General features: G+C 47.1%; 1 protein-coding gene across 3 annotated transcripts in view; it reads left to right on the top strand.

The window, feature by feature from the left end:
• The window catches only part of TGFBR3 (transforming growth factor beta receptor 3), a 199,268-nt gene that overhangs the window by 144,236 nt on the left and 37,803 nt on the right, over nucleotides 1-17,229 (top strand). For all 3 annotated transcript variants that reach the window (XM_036351362.1, XM_036351361.1, XM_036351360.1), the window contains 3 exons: nucleotides 6,404-6,587; nucleotides 10,954-11,122; nucleotides 13,122-13,269. In XM_036351362.1, coding sequence (XP_036207255.1) covers nucleotides 6,404-6,587; nucleotides 10,954-11,122; nucleotides 13,122-13,269 — 501 coding nt within the window. The remainder of the gene's footprint in view (nucleotides 1-6,403; nucleotides 6,588-10,953; nucleotides 11,123-13,121; nucleotides 13,270-17,229) is intronic.

Genomic DNA, 17,229 nt, shown 5'->3' with positions numbered 1-17,229 from the left:
TCCTTTTGCTTTTTTCTTGCTCGTTTGGATGAGGTTGTTGAATCTGATCCAGAAAAAATAATAAACTTGGCTCTCATTGCCTAGCCGTAAGTTCTTGCAATAAAACTTCCAGCACTGGCAGATAGAGTAATGTGCTGCTCTCTAAAAAACTCTGGTAGCGTAGCTAGAATTTAAAATGGGAATGTCGTGCGGTTTAAGTAGGAAGTGTTCAGGAGGGGAGGTGGCTCCGTGTGGATCTCAGCAGCCTGGGATTCGTTGGACAGGGCCTCGCCTCGCCTCACGCTCGCCCCTTCCACAGATGCTTGCTAAGAATCAGGATTCCTGGAGCTCAGCGCTCTGTTCAGTCCCACAGGAAGACGCTCGTCACGTCAGGGAACGTTAGAGGATTGGGTTTTAATTAGCCAGCAGGAGAAAAGTTTAGTGGGTTCTGGGGGAAGACAAGGAACTACTGAATGATTTAGTAATTGGCTTTTAGGTGGAGTTATTGGGTGAAAAATCAGATCATGTGGTAGCTTTAGAGCCTGGATGAATGATCACTTCCTGGGCAGCGAGGCAAGTAAGGGTTACAGGAATGAAGAAGTTTTGGCCCCGTCTTTCCTGGAACAGCATTGAGCTTTCATTCAACAAGAAATGATCGAGCCCTGCTTTGTGCCAAGCAGTGTGCCAAGCCCAGGAAACTCAGAATGGACGGTGCTTCCTCGGCCCTCGAGGTGTTCTTTGTCCATTGAGGGCGGCAGGTTTGCTGATAAATGGTGCAGTTCATGTGAGGTGTGTGCCAGGCACCGTGGGTGGCTCCGTCCTGAGGAGAGAGAGGGAGCCTGGGTGGTTTCACAGAGACGGGGATAGCTGTGGGAGGACCAGGGGCAGTTACCAGGCGTGCGGGGCGGGGAAGAGCAGTCCAGCCAGGGAACAGGCTGTACAAAGACCCGGGAGCCTGAAACAGCATGATCTGTTCTGGCACCGCGAGTGACGCCACCTGCAAGTCCTGGGTACGTGGGAGAGCGGTGGGAAGCCAGGTGGGCAGAGTCCCTCTCTGTCCATGTGCCTGTGAAGATGCTGAGGTGCTCTCCTGCATCGGCATGAGTTTACTGTGAGAGAGGCCTCCCAGCTGACAGTGTGGGGGAGGGGGGCAGGGAGACAGAGTTGGCAGCTTGGAGAGTAGGAGGTTACTGTAACAGTTAGTTGAGATGTCGGGGCCAGAAATGAGGTAGTAGCATAGCAAGGACCTACAAATAAGGTAGAGGATGGTGGCTAGAATAAACAGCCCTGGAAATTCTTGCTCTTAACATTTTTAAATGGTTTCGTATTCACTCATGTAGTTCTTTTCCTTGCAATGGTGATTATAGTCCTTCCTCATATTAGAAAAATATTTTTCCTCTCTGTTTTTTTCCCCCTAATTTCTTTACATCTGTGTTCTTCCACAAATGCTAACCCAAGCCAGACTCTAATAAGGGTACCATACCATGAAGATGAGGCAGGATTAGAGCTTTGACTAGAAGAGTAATGACATTGACATATCGTGTCTTTATTTCAGAAGGGCTCTCAACAGGTTCTAGCATGATTCTTTCACAGACAAGATTGGGGCAGTGCGTGGGGTCACCCTGTAGTTGGCGAATACCCTGGGACCCCATCAAGTGCTGTTTAGTATGCGTGGGAGGAGTGTAAGTCACAGAACTGAGCCTGTCTTGTCCAGCTCCTAGGGGATTTAGATGAACGTGTAGAAGGTACACGTATAAAATTTAGAGATACTGACAGCCAGCAGAATAAAGATTTTTATGGGGTCCCTAAGGGCTTGAAATATGGATTTAAAGAATAAGTAGAAGTCTTTGTTTTCATATTAAAAGAATTAATGGTGTAAGGGAAGGACGTGAAGAAGCTTGATCTAATAAAATAAAGACCCAAGGATTTAGGTACATCATCACCACCACCACCTCCCTGGTGTGAGCTGCCACTCTTTCTCCCCTGGTGAATTCCAGAAGCCTACCACCGCTTTCCTGCTCCTTGTCTCTCTCCAGTGTAGCCTGGCCATGGCAGCCAGAGTGATCCTGTTAAAACATTTGTTAGGTGTTTTGATGAACTCTCAGTGGCGGCCCATCGCACCTGCGCTACATCCCCCAGTCCTTAACGAGGGTCTGCAAGGTCCAGTTGGACTCGTTGGTGTCCACTTTCAGCCCCTCTGACCTTTTCTCCTACCCGTCTCCTCCTCACGCCTGTGCTGCAGCCACCCTGGCCTCCTTGCTCTTCCCTCCCCGCGCCAAACCCTTACACTTGCTGCTGTCTTGATCATGAGTGCTCTTCCCTTGACATCAGCGTGGAGTGCTTTCTCTCTTTTTTCAAATAGTATCTTCTCTCTTTCCTTCTATTAAATGTGTTTTAATTGATTTTAGAGAGGGAGAGAGAGAAACACTGATCCGTTGGGGGAGCAAACGTGCAACCCGGACATGTGGCTCAATCGGGAATCAAGATGGTGGCCTTTTGGTGCAAGGGATGACGCTCAACCAACGGAGCCACACTGGCCAGGGCTTCACGGTTTGCTCTTTTATCTCCTTTCGGTCTCTGACTGTTCAGGGACTTTCTCAGACTTTCCCCAGCACAACATGTAAAAGTATAGTACCTCTCTCCTCTTCTCTCAGTTAATTTTGCGGTAGCACTGATTATTAAATATTGTACTTATTTTGCTCCTCTGGCTTCCTTACTAGACTGGGAGCTCCACGAGGAGGGGGAATTTTTGTCTCTCGTCTTCTCTATTATATCCCCAACACCTAGAACAGTGCCCGGCACAGAGTAGGTGGGCACTCAGTAAATATTTGTTGGGTGTATATTTAAAGGGTAAAACAATGAACCTGAGATAATAACAGGGTTCAGCTGATATAAAAGCTAATGTGATGTTGGGCCTGATGCAATCATGGGCCTGATGCACTGTCCCCATTATAGAAAGATTTATGTCAGGAATTGGCCAGCAAGTCCAAAATCTGCAGAGCTGATATTCCAGTTCGAGGTCTAAGGCCAGCAGGCTGCTGTAGGACAGGAAGAGCTGCTGGGCAGGGGAATTCTCTCTTACTGGGGGAAGGGCCAGCCTTTTGTTCTATTCAGGCCGTTACTAGTATGTGATTGGGTGAGGCCCACACACATTAGGGTAAGGGCTATCTGTTTTACTTACTCACCAATTTAAATGTTAATCTCATCCCAAAACACCCTCACAGGAATGCTCAGAAGAGTGTTTGACCCAATGTCTGGGCACCCTATGGCCCAGTCAAATTGACACGTAAAGTTACCCATCACGGTACATTTGTCAGACCACACCCAAAACCCCCGAGTCTTGTCCCAGGCACCACATTTCAGACTGCTGGCGGAGACCTGCCGGCCACGGTGTCTGGGGACTAGCTACAGTGCCTCAAAGAAGGGAAGTGGTGGGCAGGGTTGAGTGACATCTTCAAACATTTGAAAGCTTGTCTCCTGGAGGAAAGAGGGAGACGTTTTTTTGGTCTGAAAGACACAGCTCAGTGGATGGAAGGCAGATGTTATGGACAGAAAGTAAGAACAGAAATCTGCCTTGGGAGCTAGCAGGGTCTTCTTTCTGGAAGGGCTGAAGCAGAAGCCATCTGTGACCAGGAGTCAGTCTCCTGTTCTGAGCTCACCCCGGTGCCATCCTCTGACCTTGATGAGCATCAGCTTCTCTGAGATTCCCTCCTCTCTGCCAGGGAAATCACCTTGTCGGTGTTCCTGAGGGTCGGGTGGGAATGACAGGATCTTCTAAAACTCGCTGGGGGTTGGGAGAGGCCTTTTCAGAGAACTAGTGGCCAGTGGGAGTGCTGGCTAACGCCTTGCCACACAGAAAGTTTCCACTGACCTACAGTCAGGGACACTTCACTGCTCCTGGCAACTTTACTTCCTTACTGGAATGTGCCTGAGGAGTGGCAGTAACTCCTTTTCCAAATCCCTCAGCCCTGAAGGTAGGACCCTTGTTGCTGCTGGCCCGGGAGAAGGCAGATGAGAGCAAGGCTGATGGTGCCTGGAGGGATCTGCCAGGAGTTCCTGGCTACCCCATGCTATCACTCTTCAGTTACTTCAGGATACATTCCGGAGCTGCTCCCTATTTCTCCTCTTACCGACGCTGTTCACATTCTTGCCTCCGGAATGTTCCAGGGTGACGTATCCCACCTTCCACTTTGAAGAAATGCACTCTGTGTATAACGTATTTAAAACCCGGGGGATTTATTTTATGGCCATAACATGAATGAGAACAAAAGGAACAGAACATCCAGGGATGCTTGCCTAAGCATTCAGCACTGTGCTGGCCGTGGGACAAAGGCCTCTGGACTGCTGTGGATTGTTTCGGTGACAGGCCGCATAAAAATGACTTTTTAACACAAGTGCTTTTCAGTGTAAAGAAGATTTTACTGCAGAGCTTAAGTCAGAAAACCAGATAAACATTGTTTGAAGTTGCGTGTTGATAAGTAGTTGAGCCTCAGATGATTTATACATAGGTTGGCATGGAAATTGTTTGGCAGGTAAATGGCTCAGAGGTTTTCTTCTTTTTTTAAAAAAATGTATATTTTTATTTGATTACAGAGAGGAAGGGAGAGGAAGAGAGAGAGAGAAACATCAATGATGAGAGAGAATCATTGATTGGCTGCCTTCTGCACCTCCCGCACTGGGGATTGAGCCCACAACCCGGGCATGTACCTTGACTGGGAATCGAACCATGACCTCCTGGTTCATAAGTCGACACTCAACCACTGAGCCACGCTGTCCAGGCTCAGGGGTTTTTTCTTATGCAGGCGATGTCAAACAAGGCAGAAGCTAAGCAGTACCCGTTGGTTTTATTTATAACTGGCATTGGGACGTTTAGCAGATGTCCTTACCACACTTGATAGCACTGTGTGGAGCTTAATCCATAGTAGGTGTCCAACAAATGGTAACGACTGTTAGTGGTCATGGTTTACGGTCAGGTTATTAATAATTAGCTCTGGCCCTCCCAAGCCAATACAAACCAGAAAGGTTCTCTTATTCTTCATTAAGTACTTTAAATAAAGAAAGAGCTGTCAGTTTGGGGACCCAGGAGATGTTTGAGTGGTAGTAACATTCAGACAGTCCAAAATACAGACCAGGATTTCTCAGTCGCAGCACTGTGGACAGTTGGGTAATTCTTTACAGTGGGAGCTGCCCTGTGTATTCCTGTAGGATATTCAGCGGCACCCTGGTCTCCATGTGCTAGCTGCCAGTAGCTCCTCTCTCCCAGTGTGACCATCAAAAGTGTTTATCGACATTGTCCCCCTGGGAGACAAATCCCCTCTGGTGAAGAAGCCCTGGTGTAGAGGAAGCTTCGAGGCGCCCACACTGGGCCTGACCTATGACTGTTTTTCAAATTACGGATCCCTCAGTGCCCGCCAGGACAGGGCTTCTCAGTTGTGGATGAACCATTTGCTAGGTCAGCATTCATTTAAATACGTTCAGCAAGAGTGTGGGACTTGCCCTAACCGGTTTGGCTCAGTGGATAGAGCGTCGGCCTGTGGACTGAAGGGTCCCGGGTTCGATTCCGGTCAAGGGCATGTGCCTTGGTTGCGGGCACATCCCCAGTAGGGGGTGTGTGGGAGGCAGCTGATCGATGTTTCTCTCTCATCGATGTTTCTAACTCTCTATTCCCCCTCCCTTCTTCTCTGTAGAAAATCAATAAAATATATATTTTTTAAAAAAGAGCGTGGGACTTGCATAAATCATCGCTGAAGTTTTATTAGGCTGAGTCTAACAGCCTCTTGACTTCATTATCTGTGGGAATGGGGCGGGTGGGGGGGTCTTAAAAAATAAACTGAGTGCACATTCATCTCACTGCCAGGAAGTAGTGTAAGGGGGTAGAAGACTGGCACTCTCTGGCCATTCTTGGTATCTCTGTGCTCAGGAGAACATAATCCAGAGGGGCTCTTGCTGTGTCCCTGTGGCGGTGATACTGCAGCAGGGGAAGACTTGGAAGTCTAGTTCCCCTGCCAGCAGGACTTGGGGATTGCTTGCCCTGATCCTGAAGCCCATTCATTCCAAGCCCATGACGACACTCACCAAGACTTGACTTGAAACACTTTGTAAGATGGGTCTTCAATTTAGATATCTGGAAAACAGCCATGATAATTCATATGATACAGACTGCAGCAACTCTGCAATCTGTCCCCACAAAGTTCTTTAAAAATGTAAAGGGACATCCTGTGTCCTCGGTAGCTTTTTCATTAGCGGGGAGAAGTAGGCTTGAGGTTATTCTGTAGTCGGCTGCTGAAAAAAGATAGCCTGCCTGTGGGACAAGGGAAGAGATTGGATTGACAGACACCTGTCAGTTGTCTGGTAAGTGCTCTCTAATTATGACTCAGCTCCAGGTGACTGCACCACGTTCAGTGTGCAATTCTCTTTCCTCTAGGTATCTGAGGGTTCTGAGGTCCAGTTCTCATCCAGAAACTTCTCATTGTCAGCACAAACAGAAGAAAGGAGCTTCCCACATGGAAATGAACATCTGTTAAACTGGGCCCGAAAGGAGTATGGAGCAGTCACTTCGTTCACCGAACTCAAGATAGCACGAAACATTTATATTAAAGTGGGGGAAGGTAAATTTTATGTGATTTCAGTTAATGGCTGATTTACGGCAGTCCATTGTTTTCTTTCCTGAGACCAGGTGGTTAGGGTAAGGAATCATGTAATTACAGAATGTCGGAGCTGGCAGGGATCTGAGGGATCCCTGGGGCCGGTTCCCCCCACGTCCCCTCCTTCCCGTTTTCCTTCTGAGCTAACATGGCCGAGTGAGAAATGGCGGAGTAGCCGAGTTGGGAGAGGAGTGGGGTGGGGGAAGTGGGGGTTGGGTTGTGGTGTAGGATTTAGAAGACAGCCATACACAGAAGTTAGAAAAGTGAGTGGCGGGCGAGAAGCCGAGAGAGTGGGGAAGGAGGTGATCACTGGGGGTATGAAGGAGTTGCTGGCAGAATGGGTCAGCAGTTAGGGCTTCCTCTTACCTATTATTTTGCAAACATTTGAAGCTGATGTCAGTTGATGATTTTGAGATGTCAGTTAAATTTTGGACAACAGCAGAGGAAAAGTGCTTGCATATATTTTTAATACTAAGGCCTGGTGCAAGGGTAAATTACTAGAGAAAGTAACTAACTGTATAGCCTTGATAGAAGATCGCCCATTTTAATTTCCTTGCCGTGCAGAGGGATATAAATATTCTGTGACTCAATTTTGGAAGCCTATTATTTTTAATAACTTTTTTTTCATTATTATTTCTAGTGGAATATGTTTGGAAACCCCATAAATTACTAGAAATAATGACTCTTGTGAAAGGGCCCTTGTTATAGTCAGGTGATTGTGTGAAAACTGCACTTCAAGTCCTCAGCGTCCATCTGCTTTTCTGGTGCATTTACAGCGGCTACCACCCCCTCTGCACGCAGCATGGCAGCTCCCAGGGGTTACTGCGTGCCTGTGCCCAGCCCTCTTTGGATATGGGCTGTTTGACAGACACAGGAAAGGTGGGCACTGACGTTGGAGTGTGTGCTGTGTGCAGAGGCCACGGCAGGTGCTTTCGAACGCACCCGCCCCGCCAACCCCGCCAGGAGTCCCAGGAGGCCATTATTTCCGTTCTTTTACAGAGGGGTCAGTGGAGGGTGAAGCTAACTTGTTCAAATTCACATGACTAGCACGTGGCAAAGCCAGAACTCAAACCCAGGTTTCCTGACTGTTGAGTCCAGTGCGTGTTGCCTGATGGTGTGTGTGAAGTCTTAGCGGAATAAGCAGAACCTGAAAATGACAGTGGGCCACCTGGATGGAAAGGATTATTCAGCAGAGTAAAGAGAGGAGGAGTTTAAGATGAGATTCGGGTTTAAAAAGTTGAAGTTTGTTGCTAAACTGTCGTGCTAGTCAGGTAGCTCATAAGAGAAGTCAGGTCCATTTGGAACAAGATAAAACATCTCTTTTCACAATGGCTCTAAGCCCTGGCCAATGGTCTGCATTTCTGAAACAGTTCTAGCAGCGAGAAAGAATGTTGATGACCCCCGTTGGAATTTGTTAGAATAAAAAAATGTGTTACGGTAACATTTAGAATGCTGGGCTCTGTTCTCTTGACTGTGCACAAGCCCCGGTGCCCAGCCATCCCCTGCTCTTCGGGTGAGGGACTCAGTGACTTCCCAAGGCCACACACTGGGTCGGGGAAGGACGTGGTGTCTAGTCCAGTAAAACCTGGTTTACTCCTTGGTCACACCGTTGGAGCCCCTGACACTTGACTGTAGGCACCAGTTGGATCTAAGACTTTCGCCCACACCATGGAGAGGAACAGCTAAAGGGAATGAGAGTCCTGGGTTAGGGCTGTCAATGGACCACGAGGCCATGTTGTGTCTCCCCATGGGTTTGCGTCCACTGAGCAAGCCTCTTCAGCTAGCTTCCCAGAAACCGACCTTTCTCTACCCTACAACACAGGGACCCCAGCCTCCTCTTGCTCTAGTCTAGCCTCAGTAGTTCTCAAAGTGTGGGCCCCACCCCTGCAGCCTCCCTGTCACTTGGGAACTTGTTAGAAATATCAGTTCCGGGGCCCACCCTGGGCCCCTGAATCGGAAACTCTGGGGGTGGGTCCGGTCACCCGTGTTTGAAGGGGCACTGGAGGTGATTCTGGGGCTCACGAATGTCTGAGAACGACGGCTCTAACCTGAGGGGAAGGACTGCAGAGTTCCCGGTGCTTATCCCCGCCCGTCTCATTAATTGTGAAGCTTCAAGCAGCTTTCACATTTACCGCTGGAGCCCCAGTTTCTGCAGCAGGAAAATTTGGAGTTTGCACCACCTCCCAGGCTCAGAGAATATCATTCAAGGTCTCAAAGTCATTTGTCAGCCCTTTCCTGAAATACAAATAAGCATGTGACTGCCCCCTCCCCCACCCCAAACATGCCAGGTTTCTACCCGGGGATTCCCCTTTGTGGTTTCCTTTCTACTTGGCAGTTGATGTAAGTTTTGATGCCAGGCATGCAGAAGGTCATTTGGGGGGAAAATCACACACACACACAAGCACGCAAGCACACATACGCACGCATACACAATAAGAAATGATTAGCTTATTCAACTTAGTGGCAATGGCATCTGAGCCCTTAATAACAGCAACTTTTAAACAATTCAACCTTTCCTGGTGGCTTAGGAGGGTCACAATGCAGGTGAGTGCTTTGTGAATGTTTCAAATCTCACATCACCGTGTGGTAATTCAGGAAACCTATACCATGGACCTACCCCACCGGGTACCCCTGTGAACTGAATTTAGAGGCTGGAGTCCCAGGAGAGTTCTAGTCTCTGGATTTCGAGAGTGGCCTGTCCTGGCCCATCCACACACCCTCTGCTTCTTAATGAAGTTTCAGCCTTGCCGCCCCAGTATCATTTTCCGTCCTGTGATCTGGGGGAGGCATCCGCAGGGCCGCAGCTGCAGGGTGTGCATTCCTCATCTGCTCATCTGGCACACCCCTCGGCAGATGTGGCGGGAGGCTGCTCCAGCAGCCCAAGTTGGCGGAGCCCTGGCTCTTCTCTCTCTGAGGGGGTCATTAGGGAAGAATGCAGAGTGCAGAGCTAACGCTCTCTTGGAAGGAGCTGCAGGTGGGGGGCGCCATGGTGCATGGAGCCCTGTTGCCACAGTGTGTGCTGTGCACTTCCGCACGAGGGAGGTAGCACGCATTGGGCAGGGGTGAGGGAGGGAATGATCAACCCAAGCTTGGGGCCTCCTGGGCTGATTCCTCGCTCCCCGGTGAGACGCGCACGTGAATTTGAACCCTGGCATCCTGTCCATTCAATGAGAAGGGCAGAAGTGTGTTTCATTAAAGTGCCAGGGCTCTGATTAATTACCCCTTCTGAAAAGGGTTTGCTGCACCTAGAACTTCCTTGACGCTGGTCCCAGCTGTCACAATGCCAGCAGCTTCAAGTTCTGTTTAAACGTTTAAACCACCGAATGGAAATCCCATCAACCACAGTGCTGTGCAAGCGCGTGTGCCACTGGGGGAGTGTCTTCAGACTGGGGCCTTGCATCACTTTCCCTGGTGGGGGTGGCGAGCAGCCCTCGCACAGCGAGACGGTGCTTGTGAGAGCACCTTGTAAACTGTACAGCGCCATAGAAACAGTAGTCATCTGGGTCAAGATTGTGGGACAGGATGAGAGTCTGCCCTCACTGCGTTCTGCAAGCTGCTGCCTTCAGTCCTGAGAGTATGAAGTGCTGCGAGGAATAAATAGGAGGGAATGATGTGTTGTGCGTGGTGGGCCAGAGGTTACCTAGGTAGCTGGTTCTCCTGTTAATTGAGGTAACCAATATCCAAGGAGGAGCGTACCGGGGTAGGATAGCTCGTTGGATGCAGTGTGGGGTGTGCAGACTGAAATCTTCAGTGGGTTTTTAGGCGGGAGGTGCTGGGTAGATAGATGACAGTACAGGTCTGCAGCTCAGAAAAGGCCCCGTGATCTGGGAACACGTGGAGCTTTGGCAGTGATTGAGGTCATGCAGGAAGAATATGAGACAGAAAGATGGACGAAGGAAATGAGGTTTGTAACCTTGGTGTTCTGTCAGGATCAACTGTGCAGCTTTTCACAAAGAAAGCTCCTAGGCTCCCCTGGGGCTTCTGGATCAGACTCCCTGGGGTGGTGGGTTCTGATGTGCACCTAGGACTGAGGACCACCAGTGTGTAAAGGATGAGCGGAGGCGGAGGAGCCGGTGAAAGAGCCTGAGAGATACGTGAGGAAATGGACGAGGACCAAGCAGTATCCCAGCGAACAGGAAAGGAGGGGATTTAGACCAAAAGAGGCCGCGAGAGTCGGATCAGTAGGAGGTCACTGGTGACCAGAGGGGAGGCATCTCAGACCCCCTCCTCTGCACTCATGGTCCTTGGTGCCCTGCCCTTCTTTCTTTTGAATCTGGTTACCATGGAGATCGGTGGTTCCACAGGTTGTTCTGCGCTTCTCTCCTTTCAGATCAAGTGTTCCCTCCTGTGTGCAACATAGGGAAGAATTTCCTCTCGCTCAATTACCTGGCTGAGTACCTTCAGCCCAAAGCAGCTGAAGGGTGTGTGATATCCAGGCAGCCCCGGGACAAGGAAGTGCATATCATTGAGTTAATCACCCCCAACTCTAACCCCTACAGGTGAGTGAGTGTGTGTTCTGAACGGAGACGAGATGAAAATAAATACCTTTCTTGACTGGAGGCAGGGAGAGGGGAGGCCCTTCCTGTGTGGGAGGGCGGGAGCCGCGTGCTTGGGGTGAGATTCACAGAAGCCTTAAGAAGGGAGGAAAGGCACCAGCAGTCCGTCTTATTTTCTGCCTCTGTCTCTAGGTCCTCTCCATTGCAGTTGAGTTCCTGAAGCCTATTCCAAACTTCTTGGTACCAATTAATAAGACACAGTCATTTAAAAAATAATAATAATTTTTAAAAATGTATTGGTTTTATTTTTTTAATAAATCTTTGTTGCTGAAAGTATTACATATCTCCCCCCCCCCCCATTGCCCTCTCCCACCCACCTCCCCCTCAGGACACAGTCATTCTTGATCTATCATTATCTCCTAGGACAGTGGTTCTCAACCTTCTGGCCCTTTAAATACAGTTCCTCATGTTGTGACCCAACCATAAAATTATTTTCGTTGCTACTTCATAACTGTAATGTTGCTACTGTTATGAATTGTAATGTAAATATCTGATATGCAGGATGGTCTTAGGCGACCCCTGTGAAAGGGTCGTTCGACCACCAAAGCAGTTGAGAACCGCTGTCCTAGGAGGTTATCCTTGGTAAGAAAATTACACAATGTGTCTTATCACCATAATTATTACTTGAATAATCGTCTGTGTTTATAGAGTCCTGTTCCTAGTGTCATCAAAGCACCTTTGCACTCATAACTGCTTACTTCCAAGCTGTGTGTATGAGTGTTGGGGGTGGCCCTTCATAGTGACATGCCAAACAGCTGTTATATGTAACTTACCTCTCCCTTGTGGCTCTTCTTCCCCTCCCCCCTCAACTTCCTGAGTCAGGCCTGGAAATTTAACCCTCCCTATCAAGAATGAACAGGGAATTTTAAAAAAAGAAATAAAAAGGGGGAAAAGTTAGCTCTTCTTCCACTTTAGCCTGCATTTCATGTGGACTAATGACTTAAAAATGTCAATTTATATTGTAGAGGGATGTTGAAGTTAAAATTCTAATCAAATTTTGATTTTTAAAAAATGAATCAACTATAGTTGAGTTTTGGTAAGATTCCATTCTGTCCCACATGGAGAATTTTGTGAAAAATTAAAAGGGAATGAGAATAGAAGCAGTATGGCAAACAATGCTGCAATATTAAGCCTAAGGCTTCATTCGTATCATTCATTTTATTCTTTACAAGTGTGTAAAACCACAATGTAAAGAATTTCCTTTAAATTCGGAATGATAGAGATGTTATTGTTTGGTAAAAATTATCTTTTATACTGAAGTCTTCAAAGTTTGGGTGGTGTTCATCAATTTTCCAGTAATCACTTGCTTGGCCATCTGTTTTCTTTATTTTAATAACTGTATATCCAGAAGTTTGGGAAAGTAAGTGCAGATAGGATTCGGTAGCAAATGTTAATGGCTTAAGCAAACCTTATTATATAAGTCAAGAAATTCTTCAGACTTTTGCCTCTTATTCTGAAGTTACCTATTTTTATTACTGCCATTCCTCCCGCCTCCCTGCTATCTCCCACTCATCAAACTGCTGCCCACTTCTGGTCTTGAAGGATTTTGGACATATAGCATTATGGAAAGTTACACACGGAAGCACTAAAGGTGTTGAAGGTTGCAAAAGCAATAATTTTGCTTCAAAAGCAAACTCTTCTGATTTGGTCAAGTCCATTTCAAGCAGTGGCTGCATTAACCACCTTTTTTTTTTTTTTTCCACTCAAAGAGGAGAAAAATATGAGTGGCTAATTATCAGCGGCATATTTTCCTATTGTTATGTAAGGCTGTTTTGTTGTGTGTGCACTAACAATCTGTTTTGCACATGTCATTTGCCTGGGATCGGCTCCAGCTTTTTAATCAACTGGCCAGACACTGGAAACATGAAGACTTGGAAGAAGGAAGATAGTTGCAACTTTCTGGCATTTGGGTCCTAACTCTGCCTTTGTTTTCCACTCCCAGTGCTTTCCAGGTGGATATCATAATTGACATAAGACCTTCTCGAAAGGATCCCGAGGTGGTCAAAAATCTCGTCTTGATCTTAAAGTGCAAGAAGTCTGTCAACTGGGTGATCAAATCTTTCGATGTTAAGGGAAGCCTGAAAGTTGTTGTAAGTTGTTGAGCATTTCTTCGTTTTGATGACTGGCAGTCGTTTCAGCCATGTTTATATGTGGTATTATTGTCAAGTGTCTGCCTCCTTGGACTCTCAGCTCTCTCAGCAGTTTTCCACTTTGTAAAATAGCCTGCTCCTTGGCTCCTCCTGATGAGGATGCATAGAGTGATGGTTAAAATGGTGGCTCCTGGCGTCAGATTTGAGTGCAGACGCTGCCATTTACAAACTGTGGCCTTGGGCCAGTCCTGTAACCTCTCTGGACCTCGCTTGTCCCATGTGACATGCCTGAAATATATTGGTGCGTTTCCCAGCAGGGGAAGTATAAGATAATGAATACAACGCAGCCATCATGATGGAGTCCTGGAAGACTCAGAACTCGACTTCTGAGTTAAACACGTGATATTGGCATGTCTTTTCTCAGGGCGAAACACCGATCATAGATTCACAATAATGGAAACTCGAGTGGGATGACACTAGAGAAACCCCGCCCCCAACCTGTTCCCTAAGCATTATGTTTCATGAAGGAAATATGCCGAAGGGGTTTAGCTGGTTGGCCTGATAGGCAAACAGCAACTAGTTCTTGAAAAGTTGAATGTTGAAATTTGGTAAAATGAAACTTTTTCAAATACGTTTAGGGAAATGACTATTTGACAGAATATTGGAGCAAATCATAACGAAAGTCGAAGAAAAATCCCCCTTCTGATTTTTAAGAAGATAATAACCTGTTTAGCATCTCTTTTGCAAGCTCACAATTTTGTGCACTTTTTTAAAAATTGTGGCCAGTTTGTCTTTCTGCATCTGCATTGAATCCATTGGAGGGTGTGTTATGTTTTCAGTGTTTTGGGAGAGGAAAGCCTTTGGTTTGGGTATTATTTCTTCATGGCACCTTCGTGTGATACAGCAGAGAGCAAAACCAGTGGTCCCCTAGGCAACGTCATGTACAGGCGCTCACCAGAGGCAGCAGGCAAAGCCACGAACACACACATCTTAATTTAAAGTAATCATTTCTGGTTCCTGTGGTTTTTTTCTTTTAAACTTTGAAGGCATCCAAGCAAGCCATCCTGTGTAATGATGATACATTAATTTGGTGTTGAGCACAAGGCCCGCCAGTGATTTTGTGAAGTCAGAGCTGTGTTGGTTGCCTTCCCTGGCATGGCATGTGAGGGATGTTGGTGACCTGAGGTGTCTGCAACCTTTGCTGCCTGGCACACCAATCGAATGTTTTTAATAACAACAGAATAACAACAACAGGAAAGGGAATCAAGCTTTGAAAGACAAAAACATACGGTACATTTTATTTCCCTGCTGGAGTTCTTGTGTAAATGTTCTCTCAGCCCCGACCCTTCAGTGCTCTGTCGCTCCCTGAGTGTGAGTGGCTGGCCCGTGGCAGTCCTGGGGTTCGCTCTGAATGCCTCCACTTCTACGAGTTGGAGATTGCTCATCTCAGTGTAAGATCTGTTTATATTTCTCTCCTTGGCCGTGCTCCTGTTCCAGGCCAATTTTGGACAATGCATGACAGCATTGCTAAACAATTAGGTAATGTTTCATGATGTTCTTTTTTATTCCCCCAATCAGCTTCATGCTTTGTGATTTCCTAACTCCCTGTCTCAGATGTGAATTCTGACTGTGCTGTGAGGGAAAATTACCTACTAATAAGAAGGCATATATTCGTGCTTAGAAAGAGGAACATGGTTTATAGTGACCTCGTTTCTAGTATGTCCTTTAAAGACAGTATGGTAGAGTGGAAAGAGTCCTGGCTTTGTTGCCAGACAGGGCTGGATTCAAATCCCATCTCCAATGGTCAGTACTCCCAGTTGAGACTGAGTAAGCCAGTTGAATTCTATCTAGTCTGTTTCCTTAGCTGTGAAATGGATACGATGATAGTAGTCATCTTGAGAGTAATTGTGAGGTTTAACAGAGTTTGTTCATTCGTTAATTTATTCATTTAACAAGTATTTGCTAAGTGGGCACTGGGTATTTTCATCTAATATACGTGGCACACTGCCTGCACCGGGTGAGTTCTCAGCCAGTCTTCTAAACTTCTGTGAGCCCCAGGTTCCCCTTCTCCAGCAGAGAGACAGCAATGCCTGTCTCCTTGTATTTTAGAGGACATTAAATGAGATAACCTAGGTAAAGCTCCTAGCACAGTACGTGTGCCTTACAAAGGGAGTTCATCTTTCTTCCATAAGCAACCCTTGAAAGTTTGTCTATAGGAGCAATTAACTTCTCTAAACAAAGTGAAAACAAAGAAAATTGTCTACTAAACAATTGTAAGGAACTTAATGGGGTAATTTAGAGAAGAGCATGGGTGGCATGTGTATGTGTGAAGGGGGGGCTGTGCACAGAATGAACCCTCCAAATGACACAATGGTCCAAAGAGATGCAAATGTTGTGCTGTGGGCAAGAATGGGAATTCCAGAAGTGTCTGCCTTGCTGTGCACGCTCTGGCTTTTCCGTTAGGTTCTTATGGACTGTGCATAATCACATTTCGGAAGAACCTCCACAACAAAAGAGTAGACGGAGGAAACGTGTTAGAAATTTATCGTTGTACTATTTCATGGCCTGAGGACTTTAAGGTTGGCAATAGCCAGTTTGTTCTTAGACATTTTTTCAACCCAGTGGGAACACGGACCACACTCTCCGCCCAGCCCTTCCCGCAGGCCCCGCCCTTCCCGCAGGCCCCGCCCCTACACCAACAGTTCCGATGCAAACGTGTGTTGGGTGGTCGGGGAGGAGATGGAGGCACTCAGAGTTTTCTAGCTCCTCATCCTTCGTGAAGCTGTGAGTGGGAAAGGTGGCAGTGGTATTTGGAGACCCCCCCTTGAACACTCCCATTGGAGCAGCTACGCCGAGGCCTTGGGAAACCCTGGGGACTCCCAGAAATACAGGGTGAGAAATTCACTCATTGCTGGCAACCACCTTGCCTGCCATTGCTGCAAGCCTCGCGGCTTCACAAACGTGTAGATAGATTTGTAGCCTTGTAAATCCCAAGGCATAATCAATGTGAGCTGTACTGACAGCTCCCAGATTTCATGTGGAAAGGTGTAAACAAATCACTCCACATGGGTACAGAAAGGACAGGTGGCAGTTATGATGATAGTATTCTGGAAATACAGTATTTTCTCAGCTGTCCAACAACATGAAAGACGAGGGCAGATGAGGCCAAGCAGCCCCAGCCAATCAAAACGATTCGCTGCTTTGAAAGGCTGGGAAGAAGCTGTGCTTAGGAGACTGCTGTTGACTAAATGAATAAAAAGTTGTAAGAACAGATTGGATCCTTCTTTACCTCGGTTTAGTTTTCTTTCTATTTTTAACCCTTCCTTCCCTCGGGGAGTTTTCTTTGAATCAGAATGAGAGTTAGACTATTCCAAACCTATGAAGCTGAGGTTTGGGGTTTTTTTGCAAATAGCCACAGAACTTGGTTGAAGCGGTCCGTCCCTTTGCGCATGACTGCCTGCCCAGTGTGCAGTTTTGTTTTGTTTTTCTCAGATAAGCACCTTGGGTCATAGAAAACATACTGGGTGAGCGCCTTTAACCTCTGAATCGAAAATGTGTCCTCAGCCAATCTCCCACAACCAAAGAGGCCAAGGGAACGTAGAGCCTGTGAATCCTCTATGATTTTGCAGTGGGAAAGGATTAACATTTAGTCATGTTAGGGGCAAACAGAATGGGAAACAAATGGGGAATTTAGGGAAAATGCTGTATGTATGCAGGAGGAAAGCATTGGGCATGGAAATTAAAGTGATTTTTATGCAGCATGGAAGTGCCATAATCTGCCGGCTGGCAGGGCTTTCAGCCTGTGGAGCAGTTGTTGACAATTCGGGCCTTCCCGCTGGGCTCCTCTGTGCCGCAGTCAGCTCCCTCATCATCTGACACGATCACTGCTACAGGAGTCAGAGGTGGTTGGAAAATTACCTCCCATGTCCAGGTTCCTCGGAGTCCTCTTAGGTCCTTTCT

This window comes from Myotis myotis, unplaced genomic scaffold (genome assembly GCF_014108235.1).
Source record: "Myotis myotis isolate mMyoMyo1 unplaced genomic scaffold, mMyoMyo1.p scaffold_m19_p_2, whole genome shotgun sequence".
Lineage (NCBI taxonomy): Eukaryota > Metazoa > Chordata > Mammalia > Chiroptera > Vespertilionidae > Myotis > Myotis myotis.
Note: the sequence above shows the minus strand (reverse complement) of the source record. Positions and strands in the feature narration are given on the sequence as shown.